The sequence below is a fragment of the Dendrobates tinctorius genome, unplaced genomic scaffold (genome assembly GCF_039654945.1).
Source record: "Dendrobates tinctorius isolate UK_male_01 unplaced genomic scaffold, ASM3965494v1 ptg000026l, whole genome shotgun sequence".
NCBI classification, from domain to species: Eukaryota; Metazoa; Chordata; class Amphibia; order Anura; family Dendrobatidae; genus Dendrobates; species Dendrobates tinctorius.
In genome coordinates, this window is record NW_027361694.1 from 11,624,291 (window position 1) to 11,643,731 (window position 19,441).

Genomic DNA, 19,441 nt, shown 5'->3' on the forward strand with positions numbered 1-19,441 from the left:
CAGGTTCTTCCACTCCTTTAAGTAAATACCTGGTTTTAAGTCCTCTGCTTGTAATTTTTTAGTCACTGTAAATGGGTGCTCTAGCAATTTTTCCAGCTCAGTCACCTGATTCCACTGACTTTCATTTAGCGTCAGTTGAGGGTTAGCCATGTCTACAAGAAAGGTTTTCAGTTCAACCAAGCGCTGAATCATTAATTAAGTACTGCCCCATCATGTGGCTTGATCAATAACTGCCCCTTTTCCAGCACGTCTCTTCAAAATTGAGTCAACTTTAGGGGTTCTGGCAACAGTAGCCAATTTTCTCACCTTGCCAATCAGTGCAGCAGCATGCCCTTCTTGCAGACTGTCTCTTATAGCCAGCTGTAGCGTATGCACAACTCAGCGCATGTGATGAATGAAAGAACATATTGACACAGTTTCAACAAGATCATCTAAACTATCATGTTGCTGTTCATCTGAAGCAACTTCAGTTTGCTCCTCAGTTACAATACTGTGTTCCTCTATTTCAAACATTTCTGCGTCTGTGGACCCAGAATGTTCTTCTAGCTGCTGGTCACCATCATTACTCTCATTCATTAGCTTAATAGTACTTATCATACTTGAAGCATTGTCAGTTACGACAGAAAGAACTTGCTCTTTTTTAAGTTCATAGTCTTGCAGAACCTTTTCCACCAAGACCTGGAGAAACTCACTGGTGTGATGAGCTTTGGTGTCTTTTACTGCCAATGTCTTGGTAACTATTTCATTTTTGTCACAAACAAATCGGACATTGATGGCAAAATAGTTCACTCTGTGACGTGTGCAGGCATCCATTTTAAGAAACAGAAAGCGTCCCTTGAGAGTTTTTTTTAAGTTCTTCCTTTTGTTTAAAAGCTTCTTCGATTACTAATTTTCTAATACTCTCTCTCTCCAGAGAAACACCAAGCTTGCGGGCCATTTCCCCATTCAGACACATAAAAGCTGGTCGTGAAAATAATGAAATAGGCACACTATCCTTTACAACAAGCTCTATGATCTGTTTTTTAAATGTATCTACTGTCATTGTCACAGTAACTTTGTCACTGACAAAATATCTTGCAACTGATGGCTGCAAAGTTCTCTGCTCCTTTGTTTGGCTGGAAGAGCTGGGCACTGGTTCATTGGTTTGGATGCAGTCTTTCTCATCCACTGCTTTCAGTACTTCTGGATGAAAGCGCTGTAAATGTCTCTTTAGATTAGAAGCTCTGGTAGGAGCATTTTTATCTTTGCCTGAATATGCACTCATCTTGGCTTCACAGCATTTGTTTTCGTCTGGATCATTTGTCATACACTGACAGACATAATGTTTTCTATCTTGAGTGATGGTGAAATGTTCAAATACAGCTGATTTAATGTGATGCTTCTTTGACATTCTCAGGTTTTTAATTCTGCATTCATAATCCAAGTGACAATTGTTTTTCCTAAAAACAATTGTACAAAATTATTGCCAGGTCGTACAACTGATATAGTGGTCAGTAATACTGTTATTATTCCTCATATACTCACAGTTAACTGATGCAAAGTTTGTTGAAAGGATAATACTTCTTAGTCTTCCTCTTCTGAGTAGCAGGCAGCTGTGAGATACTTGGAAGACGCACACCTAGTATGATCTAGTCTAGAGGAGGAGCTTTACTACTAAGAATTTGCAACACATTTTCACTTTCAGTTTCATACATTATAAGTAGGGGGGTTGGGGCAGCATGAGGTTAACCAAGTATAAGATTAGATAAGGGCAGTGGAGAACAGTGACACACAAGAAGTAAGAAATGTCTCTATCTCCAGCAGAACTGCTTATCACTGTTGTTCATAGTTTGATAGAACATATATATTTGAGTAACATTTATTAAATTCATATGAAAGTTCAATTATGAAATATTAATACATTTTTTTTAATGCTGGAGTCGGTACATTTCTACCGACTCCGACTCCAACCAAAACTAACTCCGACTCCACGACTCCGACTCCGACTCCACAGCCCTGGTACAGACCAAGGGTTTGGACACACCTCATTCAAAGAGTTTTCTTTATTTTCATGACTATGAAAATTGTAGATTCACTCTGAAGGCATCAAAACTATGAATTAACACATGTGGAATTATATAACAAAAAAGTGTGAAACAACTGAAAATATGTCATATTCTAGGTTCTTCAAAGTAGCCACCTTTTGCTTTGATTACTGCTTTGCACACGCTTGGCATTCTCTAGATGAGCTTCAAGAGGCAGTCCCCGGAAATGGTTTTCCAACAGTCTTGAAGGAGTTCCCAGAGATGCTTAGCACTTGTTGGCCATTTTGCCTCCACTCTGAGGTCCAGCTCACCCCAAACCATCTCTATTGGGTTCAGGTCTGGTGACTGTGGAGGCCAGGTCATCTGGCTATGCATCCCATCACTCTCCTTCTTGGTCAAATAGCCCTTACACAGCCTGGAGGTGTGTTTGGGGTCATTGTCCTGTTGAAAAATAAATGATGGTCCAACTAAACGCAAACCGGTTGGAATCGCATGCCGCTGCAAGATGCTGTGGTAGCCATGCTGGTTCAGTATGCCTTCAATTATGAATAAATCCCCAACAGTGTCACCAGCAAAGCACCCCCACACCATCACACCTCCTCCATGCTTCACGGTGGGGACCAAGCATGTAGAGTCCATCTGTTCACCTTTTCTGCATCACACAAAGACACGGTGGTTGGAACCAAAGATCTCAAATTTGGACTCATCAGACCAAAGCACAGATTTCCACTGGTCTAATATCCATTCCTTGTGTTCTTTAGCCAAACAAATCTCTTCTGCTTGTTGCCTGTCCTTATCAGTGGTTTCCTAGAAGCTATTTTACCAAGAAGGCCTGCTGCACAAAGTTTCCTCTTAACAGTTGTTGTAGAAATATGTCTGCTGCTAGAGCTCTGTGTGGCATTGACTGGTCTCTAATCTGAGCTGCTGTTAACCTGCGATTTCTGAGGCTGGTAACTCGGATGAACTTATCCTCAGCAGCAGAGGTGACTCTTGGTCTTCCTTTCCTGGTGCGGTCCTCATGTGAGCCAGTTTCTTTGTAGCGCTTGATGGTTTTTGCCACTGCACTTAGGGACACTTTCAAAGTTTTCCCAATATTTCGGACTGACTGACCTTCATTTCTTAAAGTAATGATGCCCACTCGTTTTTCTTTACTTAGGCTAGTTTCACACTAGCTTATTTTCCACACAGCGCTCGGCGCCGTTAAGCCCCGCCCCCTGCCGGCTCCCTGCCCTCCCCATCCGGTCATCGCCGCCTACTATCGCACACGGCTGCATGCGATCTGCGCACCCTATCTTTAGCATAGGGTGCGCAGACCGTGCGCTAGTAGGATTTTAGCATGCGCTGCGCACTTTTGAAGGTGCGCCGAGCGCGCCAAAATGCAACATGGTGCGTTCGGCGCACACCGGCGCACCTTCAAAAGTGCGCAGCGCATGCTAAAATCCTACTAGCGCACGGTCTGCGCACCCTATGCTAAAGATAGGGTGCGCAGATCGCATGCAGCCGTGTGCGATAGTAGGCGGCGATGACCGGATGGGGCGGGCAGGGAGCCGGCAGTGGGCGGGGCTTAGCGGCACCGAGTGCTGCGTGGAAAATAAGCTAGTGTGAAACTAGCCTTAGCTGCTTTTTTCTTGCCATAATACAAATTCTAACAGTCTATTCAGTAGGGCTATCAGCTGTGTATCCACCTGACTTCTGCACAACACAACTGATGGTCCCAGCCCCATTTATAAGGCAAGAAATATATATATACACAGTACAGACCAAAAGTTTGGACACACCTTCTCATTCAAAGAGTTTTCTTTATTTTCATAATGATAAAAATTGTAGATTCACTCTGAAGGCATCAAAACTATGAATTAACACATGTGGAATTATATAATAAAGTGTGAAACAACTGAAAATATGTCTTATATTCTAGGTTCTTCAAAGTAGCCACCTTTTGCTTTGATTTCTGCTTTGCACACTCTTGGCATTCTCTTGATGAGCTTCAAGAGGTTGTCACCGGAAATGGTTTTCACTTCACAGGTGTGCCCTGTCAGGTTTAGTAAGTGGGATTTCTTGCCTTATAAACGCAAGTTATGCATCAGTCTGCGATTCTCTTCTCTACGTGCAGCAGTGCGATCAATTTGATCCATCTTTGCAATGTTGCCACACAGTGTTGCCTCACTATGTTGCCTCACAGGCTAACTTTCAAAAAAGCCTTATGCCTTAACTCGTCACCAGGGAGAGCTTCTCTCCTTATTAGATATGTCACTTAACTCCTGTACAGGGCCTTACAGTACTTAGGTATCCATGGTTACGCCCACGCATATAGTCAGTTAGCTGCTAGTGGTAGTAACTATGGATACCTAAGTTACTGTTGAGCTGTGGATGACTCTTTGCACCCAGACAGACGGTTGGGCTGTGGACGACTCATTGTGCACAGACACACGGACACATCCAAATTAGGTATATGGAGATAGGATATATATAATATATATATCTTCACTTACCATATATTTGTTTTGTGTGTGTAAACATTATAAATATGGTATGAAAAAGAAGGGGTTGAACAATTTATTTATTTTTTTTTTTTTTAAATATATCTATTTAGCTCTATGGATTTACAAAAACGCATGAAAAAATGCATGCAAAAACGCGCATAGATGTAGAAACCTTGCAGAAATTTCTGCAAGCAAATGCGCAATTTGCGCCCATAGTCTACATGTGTCTTTTTTCTTAATACTTTTTTGCTACCCTCTTGACTACTTGCAACAAAACTTTATATATTTCTGTGCTGCATCTTTTTGTAAGACTTTTAACAATTTTTTATAGTCCGTTAAATCTCTCTTTTGGCTTATGATGCCTGCTGAAAGCAAGCTGCCTAATTATGCACAACTTGATGAAGGGTGGTGATATCCTTAAACCACAGCCTCCCTGAAATAATTTTACACATGCACAAATACACATAACCTGACCTGCTTCATGCAATAAGCATCCATGTTTTTATAGCTTGTCATTTGAGAATGTGCATAAAAATTAAATGGTCAGAATACCTGCCTTAAGGCTGTGCGCACAGTTTGTGTATGTATGTTTGTATATATATCTATGTATGTGTGTGCATATGTATATATAATATACTTTTATATTTTTTTAGTTTTTGCCAGTACAACTTTCATAAAATAATTATTTTTTCGTATAGGTAATATGGTTAATATCAGTCAACAATAATTGTAGAGCTATATTGTAAAGCACCATGTAAATAGAAGTAAAATTCCTTATTTTACATAAATTTAAGAATATGAAGCTAAACAAAGTGTGACTCTAGATAAGTGATCGATCTGTTTTTTTTTTCAATTTGTTTATGTATGCTTATCAGCCATAACATTATAATCTTCTGCCTGATTTATTTTTGCTAACTTTGCAGACACATCCCCAAAGTCTATGACACATTAGTGTCTGTGTTGCCTTGTCCTAGCCTCTTGTTCTCGCCATTGCACTTCATCAATAGGTGTATAGTTGTATTGGCTTTCTTGTCGCCTACCTAACTTTACATTATACCTGTGTTGTCTAAGGAGGGGAGCGGTAAGGGAGCTAGAGGAACAAAATCTTGGGGAAACTCCCCTTTTTCCTTTTTCTTGCTTCCTAATTCAGCTAAACTCTTTATGGCACCACAGACTAATGTTTGAGTGCATTTACTGAGTGGCAGTCAGCGAATATGGCCCAGAGTTTCCCCGGACATCACTTGGTATTTGGGACTGCCCCCTGGCTCCAACATGTTTGAGGTACATTTCAGGTTCATATTGTTCTGACTTGTCAAAGTACAAACTCAACAAGTACTTGAAAATTGTCATGTGGATCCTCTGATGCCAAGAAGTTAGCAGCATATCCCATCAAACTGAGTTCTGGTGAATTTGAAGACCTAGTCATCACTTTAAACTTTTCGTCCATAGATTTCTCAATGATTTTTGTACTGTGTGTACATATACAGTGGTTATAAAAAGTCTACACAAACCTGTTAAAATGACAGGTTTTTGTCATAGAAAAAAATCATGCCAAAAAGAAACCGTTTGAGAACCTTTTCAACCTTTTAATGTTGCCTATAATCTATAGTTCAGTTGAAAAAACAAACCTAAATGTTTTGGGGTGGAAAAGAAACAAAAACAAAACTGTAAAGTAATGTGATTATATAAATATCCATAACCACAAAAGCCAAATTTGATTCTAAGCAATTGTTTCCTGGTAATTGATATAGGAATTGGGAAAGAAACTTGTTGGGTGAATGTGTACAATTCGATTGTCAACTCTAACGGCTCATGACTTTTTCTGTTTCTATAATACATTTTTTATTCTTCTGCTGAAATATAGCCCTCTTGCTAGAAGAGGAACTTCACAGAAGACAATAGTACTTTTGGAAAGATTTTTCTATCCTCTTTCAAATTGAAATATTCATAGGTGACTGTGTCATTGCCTTTAGATTAAGGACACACCGAACAGTCTCTAGAAATCAGTTTGATTTTAGTTTTGTGGATTGAGAAGAATAGTGCAAATACCAGACTTTCATCTTTATACAATGTGATGAACTTTTATGTTGAAAGTAGTTCGATAGCAAAGCTAGTTTTGTGTTGTTTTTGGCTTGTTCGTTTTTATGTGAAGAATTCCTTTAATCTAGCAATTCCATGTTTTGTATTCATGTAGCTAGTTGAAGGGTCTCTGAAATGTTCTCCATACATATGAATTTATTATCACCAGGGCACAAAAGTCATCTTTATTTTATATTGTATTTCAAAATCGATGGCATATTATTACATGTCTGTTTGTATGTCTTTAACATTTAGGGTGGGGTTGAAAGGAAATAAAAAGGGTAGATCTAAAGTTTCATTAAAATTACTTATGCCCTGTCCCAGGCATTTTAAGTGGGCCATCTGTCTAAACATCTCACCCCCCCCAAAACCCCTGATCATTTCCTCGACTTATTCATGAACCATGGGAGGGCTGCTTTGTAGTCATAGTGTAGCTTGGTTTAGTCTACCCCCACTGAATACATCTATGCGCTTGCATAACATATTTCACAGCTCCAGAAATTCTCTGAATTTGGTTCAGATGAATGGCCCACATACTCAAGGTTCCCCCTCTTTTTATCCCTCTGTCTTTATTCCAACAGGGATTTCTATGTGAAACTGACCTTACTTGCCACAGAACTCGGCACATTATTCTTGATCATTTTACATGCCACCTGCTGCTAGTGCTGTGATGATGAATTTCTTAATGACTGGTTCACTCTTTACTATTGTTTTAAGGCAATAGTTTGCTTTTATTACAGCATTCCTAATTGCACCACTTTTATAGACTTCATAATTTGTCTTTGTGTTATGATAATACATATGTAAATAAATTCCACAAAACTAATTCAGAAATTGTGTGGAATGAAAACACGGCAGTCATTTTCACCCTATGAGGTTTACATTTTTGAACACTGTATTACTATTATGGATTATGAAATATATTTTATTTGTATTCTCTATTTGAACCTTGGGCTTAAAAATATTCTTCTATTAGTCATATAGCGATACTGCTAATTTAATGCAACTACACCATATACATTTTTGCCAAATTAAAGCGAAATGACACTTCATTATATTTATTTATGTGGATCTATATTGAGTAATATGGAATATAATAAAGACCCAATCATAACTTCATCACGGTTTATTTGATAGTGAAGATAAATTCAGACCAAAGCACAACAAGCATTTTGATGATTTGGCAACAAATTAATAACACCAGTATTGGAGGGCATGACTATCAAAGAGATGTGTCCACAGAAGCTACTGCAAAAATCCTTCATCAATCACGATGTCATCGTTTAATAACTGGCCATATCCATCTGGAAACACCTCTTTAAGGTATCCCCTTGGTGACCAGAAGGAGGTTGTGGGAATGGAAACCTGTACGATGGGAAAGAGAGTGAGTTGTGGAATCGGACCATCTAACATAGTGGCACCTTTGGAGTCATTAGATAAAGACAGCGCATTGGAGTTTGCTGTTCGCTTGGAACACGTTGCCTGTGTGCTTCTCCAGGGACCTGAGATGCCTCTCCTTCCAGTTCCAATAATACCCATCCTACTCTGTTCCAATAATACCCATCCTGCCTTTCCTGTAGATCTGCCTGACAACAGTCACAGTGAACTAGTAGATTTTGAATTGAGAAATGGACATGGTGAGTCCCTGTAAGCAGACCCAACTATATGTGATGTATTTGCGACAGTTTCACTCTAATAAACTCCTTGCATCTTTGAATGTATACATGGGAGGACTTAGAGGATATGTCCCTGATAAGGTGAGCTCTACAACGGGTGAAAGAGGATAAAAGAAGCTGAAGGTAGAGTGATTTACAGAAGATCAACTTGCTATCATCCAAAAGAATGCGTAGAATATAGGCATGCTCTAGAATAAAACAGATGATCTGGAAAATAAACTCAGAAGAAACAACATGCGTCTTGTTGGGATTGAAGAAAAGTTGGACAGCGGGGAGTCTGTAACCTATTTTGAAACCTGGCTTTTAAAGAGTTTTTCAAGGGATATTTGCCATTGAAAGAGTGCATAGTATTCCAATGCAACCATTATCTCTGGGGCGCATCATTGCTGCGTTAATTCAACTAAAGATCTGCACATTATTTTGTAAAAAGCAAGCAATCATTCTAATAATTGGGGGAAGGAAAATATCTCTAGTTTTCCACAGAAGTCCAGAAAATAAAAAGAGACCATTTCATGTATATATGAAACGTCTACAAGCTTTGGTGGTTTTTATGACATGTTGCATCCTGCGCTTTTCAGAGTTAAAGCTATTGGAAAAATTCACTTATTTGAATACTACCAGCAGTATTGGTTTGTTGGATTGACATTGGTCCAAGGCCTAATAATCTACATGACCTTGGTGACAATGTTAATCAACTTTATATATGTTCTATACTAGACACCTCTCAAAAATTTGTGAGCCAAGATACTAGATGCATGGGTCGTGTACAAGGGTTGTCTTCAGAATTTTATACATCATTTTATTGTTGCTGAAAATTGCTCACATTTCAGGTTTTAGGATCATTTTAGATCCAGGTAATTTGAAGAGAAATGTTTAACACTAGCATAGAATAAAACTGCAATGTTTATTAAGAACACAGTTTGAGATCCAGAAAAGGTTCTCCGTTGACAAGTTTTAGTCTGAAACCTGTCTACAGTAACTTGCTACAAACTTGGTATGTATCTTAAATGATTTTAAAGACCACATGTATCAGACACTGGCAGTATGAGTTTAGCCAGGTATATTTAAAGGGGTTGTCCACCAATAGGACAACCCCTTCTTGAACTAAATGTTTGGCCTTGATAAAATAAGAAAAGCTATACTATCCTATCCTCTTGTGCTGGCGCCGTTCCACTCATTGTCCTGGCGCTCTTGAGCGGTGTAGTGACATATAACCCCAACATACAATCAGTGCTGGCATCACTGTCTCTGCCTTTGTACAGATTGAGCATTAAGAGGAAGTCTGGGCTGCAGTTGATCCCAGTGCTGATTTGGTGCAGGTCACTACACCACATGAGAGCTTTGGGACCGCGAGTGCTGACACTGCTGGAACGGCGCCAGCACAGGTGAATATAGCCTTTTCTATTTTTGTTGGGGCCAAACATTTAGTTCAAGAAGGGTTTGTCCTAGTAGTGGACAATGCCTTTAACTTTTGAGGCATTTCAGAGAAAACCATACTTGGACAATGCCTTTAGCTTTTGAGGCATTTCAGAGAAAACCATACTTTAAATGCTGCTAGGGACCAAGCCGCATGAAAGATAGTCAGACAAGACAGGTACCCGGAGGCTTCTCCCAACACTTTCCTCTTGAATGAAGGGTATCTTCCTGTGTGTCTCAATCCAGTGCAGCAGGCCAGGAGAAGCCACCTGGGACCCACCTGTAGGACTAGTTTCTTTTTGTGACTCGATCCTTTTGCAACATGTATCAGCTGTCAGGTTCCCTTTAAAGAGGTTGTCTACCATTGGAGACTTTTTTTTAACTTAAAGAATAACTAAACCTTTGATATTCTTTTAATTTTTTTAGTCCTCTTAATTGCAAGCAGATCAGTCAGATGGTCTCTTTATCTGCGCACTTCACAGGGGTATTTTGAGTGATCAATGGAGTCTCAGGATTTTGACACCAGCAATCTCCTTGCAATTAAGAGAACAAAAAAATAGATATGAAAAAATGAATCAAAGGTTTAGTTACTCTTTAAATGCATGTTTTTGGGGTTAAAAATAATTTTCAATTGGGTTTCATAAAACATTTTGCTTTTACACAATGTTTTATTACAACAAACCACATCAAAGTTGTATGTGCAGGAAACAATCAGCTGAGAGGAACTCGGAAAAAACAGATAACAGTTACAAACTACCATGGTAGTACAAGATCACTAATTGATAGATTTTCAGTTAAAGTGTAACTTTCATTAAAAATGTATTTTTATATACTAGCTTGACCCGTGCGAAATGTTCGCACATTGGTTATCGGGGGCGCAGGCAATTTCAGAAAAAGCAAGCTGGTCAAATGTAAATGTATTTCATGAGCTGAAGAACACAGGTATTTATATATGTAGATTGGTAATACAATAAATTGTTTTGATAACTAGAGGCCAAAAAATGTTTTCCGGTTGAGGTGCCACATGCAGGTCATTGTGTCTTACTGCAGGTTTATGAAAATGAATGTTTAAACTGTACTTAGTGATAAAATTGTAAATGTGTGGTTTGTTTGGCTGTTTTCTTGCCGAAGGGAGGAAGTTTACCTTTCAAATGGTATGTGTCGGGCGAAGTAATCATCGAAAAAGCAGTGCATGTTTACAAATGTGTTGGTAGTGTGCTTTGGGGTACTGTGGTGACACCTGCAGGTCATTTTTCCTTACTGCAGGTTTATGAAAATTAATGTTTAAACTGTACTTTGTGATCAAATCGTGGATGTGTGGTTTGTTTGGCTATTTTCTTGCTGAAGGGGGCAAGTTTACCTTTCAAATGGTGTATCATTTGTGCATGTGGATGCAGTATGAATGGGGATACAAAGGAATCACCGAAAAACAGTATTTAGAAATAATAGAATAGATTTTAGACACTGCAAATAGATGCAGATTTGTGGATTTCCGGGTCCTGAGACCCACACCGATCATTCAGAACACTGCTTTGAAGTTCAAAGCTCTTATATGTAGCATGCACATATAACAATTTACAGCCCCTGTTAGATAGTTGTTGGCTGAACAGTGCCTTGGCCAATCATTCAGTTGACTGCCATCTCCATTTTCTCTCATTTGGCCTTGCACTCATGCGTTCTCTATATGAAAGTCGCTGACAGACATTTCTACTTCCGGCTTATCTCCAGGAGTCAAAAATGATTTGCAGTATGAAATTGGAAATGCCCAATCGACATCTCTGAAAATCAGTTGACTGGCATCCTATATACACTGTGTTCCAAATTATTAAGCAAATTATATTTTTCTCTGATTTTCCTAATTGGTCGGTACAAATGACAGTCAGTCTAATAAAGGTCATCACCGGTTAGAGTATACATCAAATTTTATTGAAGAAACCTCTCAATGATAACAGTATAATCTCCAAAATGAATAAAAACTCAAATTGCACTGTTCCAAATTATTAGGCACATTAGAATTTCTAAACATTTGATATGTTTTAAAGAACTGAAAATGCTCATTTGTGGAATTTGCAGCATTAGGAGGTCACATTCACTGAACAAAAAAGCTATTTAACTTCAAAACATCCTAACAGGCCAAGTTACATGTTAACATAGGAACCCTTCTGTGATGTCACCTTCACAATTCTTGCATCCATTGAAATTGTGAGTTTTTGGAGAGTTTCTGCTTGTATTTCTTTGCATGAAGTCAGAATAGCCTCCCAGAGCTGCTGTCTTGATGTGAACTGCCTCCCACCCTCATAGATCTTTTGCTTGATGATACTCCAAAGGTTCTAAACACTAATAAGAAAAAAAAATCCCAAAAAAATCATTTGAAAGGTAACTCACCAAGCCCTGACTGATGCACTGGCAGGATGCAGCAGAGCCCCATTGATAAAGGTTGGGGCAGCACAGGTGCATTCCACTGATAAGGACAGCCAGTAACCAATTGTGGTCTGGCTGCCCAGTGGAAAAACTGCACACAGAAGAGGCTTGCATAAGGCATAAGTCACACTGATAAATGTGAGGCACAAGTGTCTGAGCAGCCTATTGATCATGCCCATAATATTAGCAGGCGGGCTGCTCTGCACTATATATACAGTGGGGAAAAAAAGTATTTAGTCAGTCAGCAATAGTGCAAGTTCCACCACTTAAAAAGATGAGAGGCGTCTGTAATTTACATCATAGGTAGACCTCAACTATGGGAGACAAACTGAGAAAAAAAAATCCAGAAAATCACATTGTCTGGTTTTTTTTCATTTTATTTGCATATTATGGTGGAAAATAAGTATTTGGTCAGAAACAAGCAATCAAGATTTCTGGCTCTCACAGACCTGTAACTTCTTCTTTAAGAGTCTCCTCTTTCCTCCACTCATTACCTGTAGTAATGGCACCTGTTTAAACTTGTTATCAGTATAAAAAGACACCTGTGCACACCCTCAAACAGTCTGTCTCCAAACTCCACTATGATGAAGACCAAAGAGCTGTCAAAGGACACCAGAAACAAAATTGTAGCCCTGCACCAGGCTGGGAAGACTGAATCTGCAATAGCCAACCAGCTTGGAGTGAAGAAATCAACTGTGGGAGCAATAATTATAAAATGGAAGACATACAAGACCACTGACAATCTCCCTCGATCTGGTGCTCCACGCAAAATCCCACCCCGTGGGGTCAGAATGATCACAAGAACGGTGAGCAAAAATCCCAGAACCACGCGGGGGGACCTAGTGAATGAACTTCAGAGAGCTGGGACCAATGTAACAAGGCCTACCATAAGTAACACACTACGCACCATGGACTCAGATCCTGCAGTGCCAGACGTGTCCCACTGCTTAAGCCTGTACATGTCCGGGCCCGTCTGAAGTTTGCTAGAGAGCATTTGGATGATCCAGAGGAGTTTTGGGAGAATGTCCTATGGTCTGATGAAACCAAACTGGAACTGTTTGGTGGAAACACAACTTGTCGTGTTTGGAGGAAAAAGAATACTGAGTTGCATCCATCAAACACCATACCTACTGTAAAGCATGGTGGTGGAAACATCATGCTTTGGGGCTGTTTCTCTGCAAAGGGGCCAGGACGACTGATCCGGGTACATGAAAGAATGAATGGGGCCATGTATCGTGAGATTTTGAGTGCAAACCTCCTTCCATCAGCAAGGGCATTGAAGATGAAACGTGGCTGGGTCTTTCAACATGACAATGATCCAAAGCACACCGCCAGGGCAACGAAGGAGTGGCTTCGTAAGAAGCATTTCAAGGTCCTGGAGTGGCCTAGCCAGTCTCCAGATCTCAACCCTATAGAAAACCTTTGGAGGGAGTTGAAAGTCCGTGTTGCCAAGCGAAAAGCCAAAAACATCACTGCTCTAGAGGAGATCTGCATGGAGGAATGGGCCAACATACCAACAACAGTGTGTGGCAACCTTGTGAAGACTTACAGAAAACGTTTGACCTCTGTCATTGCCAACAAAGGATATATCACAAAGTATTGAGATGAAATTTTGTTTCTGACCAAATACTTATTTTCCACCATAATATGCAAATAAAATGAAAAAAAAACAGACAATGTGATTTTCTGGATTTTTTTTTCTCAGTTTGTCTCCCATAGTTGAGGTCTACCTATGATGTAAATTACAGACGCCTCTCATCTTTTTAAGTGGTGGAACTTGCACTATTGCTGACTGACTAAATACTTTTTTGCCCCACTGTACATGCATCCCACAAAGGACCAAGCCATAGGGTTGAGGTCAGGGGAAGATAGTGGCCACACCATGCGTTCATCTCCTTTTATGCCCATAGCAGTCAATGACTCAGAGGTATTCTTTGCAGCATGAGATGGTGCATTGTCATGCATGAAGATGATTTTGTTCCTGAAGGCATGTTTCTGCTTTTTATACCATGGAAGACAGCGGTCAGTCATAAACTCTATATACTTTGCAGAGGTCATTTTCACACCTTCAGGAACCTTAAGAGCCCTACCAGCTGTTTCCCCATGATTCCGGCCCAAAACATGACTCCTCCACCTCCTTGCTGACGTCGCAGCCTTATTGGGACATGGTGGCCATCCACCAACCATCCACTACTCCATCCATCTGGACCATCCAGTGTTGCTCGACACTCATCAGTAAACAAGACTGTTTGAAAATTAGTCTTCATGTATGTCTGGGCCCACTGAAACCGTTTCGGCTTGTGAGCACTGTTTAGGGGTTGCCGAATAGTAGATTTATGCACCACAGCAAGCCTTTGAAGGATCCTACACTTTGAGGCTCGAGGGACTCCAGAGGCACCAGCAGCTTCAAATATCTGTTTGCTGGTTTGTAATGGCTTTTTAGCAGCCACTCTCTTAATCCGATGAACTTGCCTGGCAGAAACCTTCCTCATTCTGCCTTTATCAGCACAAACATGTCTGGGCTCAGAATCAACCACAAATCTCTTAACAGTACAATGATCACGTTTAAATTTTTGGGAAATATCTAATGTTTTCATCTCTTGACCAAGGCATTGCACTATTTGATGCTTTTCAGCAGCAGAGAGATCCTTTTTCTTTCCTAAATTCCTTGAAACCTGTGCCCTGCTTAATAATGTGGAACATCATTCTTAAGTAGTTTTCCTTTAATTGAGCTCATCTTGTAAACTAATTATCACAGGCGTTTGAGATTGATTTCAGTGATCCAAAGAGCCCTGATACACAATACCATCTATGAGTTTATTTGAAAAACAAAAAATTACATCTTTAGGACACTTAAATCCAATTTGCATAATAGTTTGGAACACAGTGTACACTAGTGTTGTCTTAATTTGTTAGTATTGGCAGGTGCAGCAGACATTATTGTTAATGTGTATGAGGGGCTTTAGCCTATGTGCCACATATCTGAAAATGGAGTGTACAGACCCGCACAGTTACTATTTAGCCCATACACTGCTCTCAGCACACGCGGCATAGAAGAGCTGCAAGCTCTGCCAGCAATATACCGTGCAAAGTGTTTAATTGAACCCAACTGCAAAAATAATTTTAGCACCAATTATCGTAAGTGAAAAAAACAAATTGTCCCCAACTTTGTACAACCCCTTGTAATAAAAAATTGAAGTTTTAATTTAATATACTGTAGTTCTACCAGAACTGGTCCGTGCACTATACCTGTGAAGGTTAGCTGGCTGATCACTTTTCTGTATGAAGTTATGTGTTGCGCATGAGATCACGTGAGACCACTGTTCAGTGGCATCTTTTTAACAGTTGTGTATACTCATTGAAGAGTTTGTGTCCTCATTTTAGGCTATTTTCACCTGTTGCGTTTTTGATGCTTTTTCCCCCCAGGCAAAACCTGTTCTCTTGGCAGTAAGAAGCTTCAAAAACAGGTTTTGCTTAGTCTTTTGTGCGTGTTTTTATTCTCCATTTTTGTCTAGGTACATTAATCTCTTTTGTGCATGCTGATCACATTTAGTGCATTAAAAAAAAAAAACCTGATTCTACTTCATCAGATTTTGGCACTTAAAACGCTGCAAAAACTGATACCTGTGTTTTTGTTTTTTTTTGCTTTCAAATGGTAAAAAATGCTGAAAAAACATTGAAATATGTGACTTCTTGCATTTTGCAAAAGCCCAAGGCATTGATTTCTGAAATATCATAGACTTTGCTGGTACTATAAAACGCAGCTGGAAATTTTCATTTAAAAAAGCATTTAAAAAAATGCAACGTGTGAACATAGCCTAAGGTTAGTAAATGTTGGTGCATGGCTATTGTATGCCATCACATTGACTGGCACTGCTTCTCCTTACTTGTTTTTCCTGCATGGTTATGCCCCAGGTAGTCATTTATGCAGGGAGCTTGGTCGCTGTATATCCAGTGCCTGCACTGGTGAAAAGAAAAAAAAAATCATCACCCACCATTCCTAACTTGATGACCTGTTGTAGAGGTATTCCGTCACATTACAGGATGAGGAATCCTCTTGTAAATGGACCAATTTTCAGGAGCTGTTCCAGCTATGACTGTCCAGTAGCTGAACTGTATATTGGAGAAGTGGATGGTTCTAGTTCACAGTGTTCTTCCTCCTTTTAGCGAGGTTGGGTAGATGAAGAAATGGACGCTTCTGTGACTACTGAATAATACAAATTTATTCAGTAGAGGAGACTGGAAGTGGAGACATAGGGCTTAGGATTTATTAACTCTTGTCGGGGTTGCATGCTCCCTCAGCACTGCAAATATTGTAATCATTTTCACCCTGAAGCCAATCTCAGCCTTTCTAATCCAAAAGAGGTGCTAAGAGGTGTCACTGAATAGTCATGTCTGCACATTAGAGGAGGCTGATAACAGATGACTGACTTCATCCAATCCCAATGCATCCCAGACACCTTTACGCAAGGCTCAGCAGGTATCGCGGCACAACGCACAACCGAGACTTCAAGGGTTGTCATGGATACTATGAACTTTGCTCCAGTCTCGCCTGTCAAAAGAGTGATTAAAAGTGTTCTTTGCCATTTATCTGCAGCACAATTGATATTTTAATGTCCATTTACATTTAAATACGTACTTTACACATTCGTTCCTTGATGGTCTCGCATACAATTGTCCAGAATAATGATGCTTCCAAACTGTTCAAAGATTGATTTACAGGTGAAAGGTAATACGGTGGCCGCTATACAATGTCTGGAATTTCAATAATAAGTGCTGTATTTATTCAAAAATATTTCATACCATATGTATTTCCAGTGATAACACTCTAGCTTAGTGGTTGTTATGGATTAATTAGGATGTTTCTTTCATAATATTTTTGAGACCCCAAATTAGTAATGTTTAATGGAACTGCACTGTGTCTTTATTCTAGAGTCCCAGTAGCTAAGAATGATGTGACAAGCTGGGACCTGTCTGTATTCCTAGATGGCACTTCTCACTCCGTCGTGGTTACAATGTTAAAGGATCATTTTTCTGTAAGTATTTTAGAACCGATCACTTATTGGTAACATTGCAGAGAAAATGTTAAAAATATAATTTGGTCTTTAGTATAAAGATAATCTTTGGGGTAAAGATTTTTGCAAAATGTAACCTATTATAATAAATAGCTAGCTGAAGTGACAGGATAGGCCGGAAAAGACTCTATTTCTTAGGAATCAACATAAATGGTGAACATATAATCCCGTTAAAAAGCTTTTAATAATCAATATTAAAAAACACCTTCCCAGTGAAAAAATTGGCAAATGCCACAAATAGAAAAAGACCTATTCTGAGATGCTGCAAAGCCCTATACTAGGCCTATCTGATCTCTGCCTGTCTGTGGAGGTTGGCACCCTAAGCTACGATTTTTTGGTGCTCCCAGTCAACGAGGACTGTCCCTCACTCCCCTACCAATCCCTAATCTCATCAGTAGGAAAACAATTTCATAATAGTGCAGAGATGAAAAATCAGAATGCCCTATATGTAATGCATGTAATCCCAGACAAATATAACTAAATAATAAAAACCAGATAAAAACACAACATGATAAATAGGGACCAACAATATGTCTAATATACATCACAATAAACACCACTTGTCCCAAACAAGGGGGCTATAAATACTGGGATAAAGATTAGAGAATGGTCACTTATCATGCGTAGAGACACCCCGACGCGTTTCCCCATCGTAACGGTTCATCTGGAGGCATAGAAGATGCTGCTGACGTCCATAATATCGGATACCATGATGTTGAATGATGGTATTGGCTGTCACTCTGGCTGGACTTAAATAAGCACCCAAGTAATCAAATGCACCAATGAGCCCCGCCTACCCAATCCTGGGCGGTTTAATCACATAGGAAGACAATTAATAGCAACCTCTAATGTTAGAATACACCCAATAAAACCTCCGGTGTGTGATACACTCACATGGATGTAACCGGAAGCGCAGTTCCCATGATTCTTGCAATCAGCACCCGGCGTGCGCTCCAGCCTGGAACACACATAATAGTCATTGAAGTTCTGGCGCTCTGATGTCACTTCCAGCACTATGCGCTCCAGCCTGGAACACACGCCGCTTAGCAACACCATGCATGAAGCGCCTCACTTCCTGTGCAAAGCATTCCACTGTGGAACGCAAAAGACGTCACATCTTGGAGGCATCATATGTGCCCCACCCACATCATGACGTGGCGCCTGATTAATACTGATAAATCACAGTAACAGGGATGTAGGCATATCTATAGCGGCACCACTACAGGGAACAAATTAACAGTGGAGACAAAAAATATATAAACCTAACAAATTACTCAAAATAATATATATACAGATATCGCCAACCAATCTGGCCTTATCATACCAATATGCTCTAATATACCATTTTGATAAAGTACCCCACATACATTATTAAGTCTTTCAGGACACAGTTAGCCAATCAGGAAATTTTCATATAAAACAGGTATAGGACATACTCATTCATCCCATCAGGGGAGAGAGACTGTAGCCTGAAGATCCATTCACACTCGCGTCTCAAAATGATCTTATCAATATTTCATCCCCTAATTCTTGGCTTAATCAGCTCAATCATATTGGAGTTGATGTCGCTGAAACGGCCAACATGTACCCCATTCATATGTTCTGCTACCGGAGTGTTCCCTGTAGTGGTGCCGCTATAGATATGCCTACATTCCTGTTACTGTCATTTATCGGTATTAATCAGGCACCACGTCTTGTGGGTGGGCACATATGACGCCTCCAAAATGTGACGTCTTTTGCGTTCCACAGTGGAACGCTTTGCACAGGAAGTGAGGCGCTTCATACATGGCGTTGCTAAGCGGCGTGCATTCCAGGCTTGAGCGCATAATGCCAGAAGTGATATCAGAGCGCTGGAACTTCTATGACAATTATGTGTGCGTTCCAGGCTGGAGGGCACGCCTTCCTGGCTGGAGCGCACACCGGTTGCTGATTGCAAGAATCATGGGAACTGCGCTTCCGGTTACATCCATGTAAGTGTATCACACATCGGGGGTTTTATTGGGTGTATTCTTACATTGGAGCTTGCTATTAATTGTTTTCCTATGTGATTAAACTGCCCAGGATTGGGTAGGCGGGCTCATTGGAGCATTTGATTACTTGGGTGCTTATTTAAGTCCAGCCAGAGTGCCCGCAGATACCATCATTCAACATCATGGTATCCGGCATTATGGACATCAGCAGCATCTTCTATACCTCCTGATGAACCGTTACTGCGGGGAAACGCGTCGGGGTGTCTCAACACATAAGTGGCCATTCTCTAATCTTTA

The 19,441-nt window shown here is 40.1% G+C and overlaps 1 protein-coding gene across 2 annotated transcripts in view; it reads left to right on the forward strand.

The window, feature by feature from the left end:
* The window catches only part of PCCA (propionyl-CoA carboxylase subunit alpha), an 805,290-nt gene that overhangs the window by 548,196 nt on the left and 237,653 nt on the right, over positions 1–19,441 (forward strand). For both annotated transcript variants that reach the window (XM_073569504.1, XM_073569503.1), the window contains exon 19: positions 17,033–17,135. In XM_073569504.1, the coding sequence (XP_073425605.1) occupies positions 17,033–17,135 (103 nt within the window). The remainder of the gene's footprint in view (positions 1–17,032; positions 17,136–19,441) is intronic.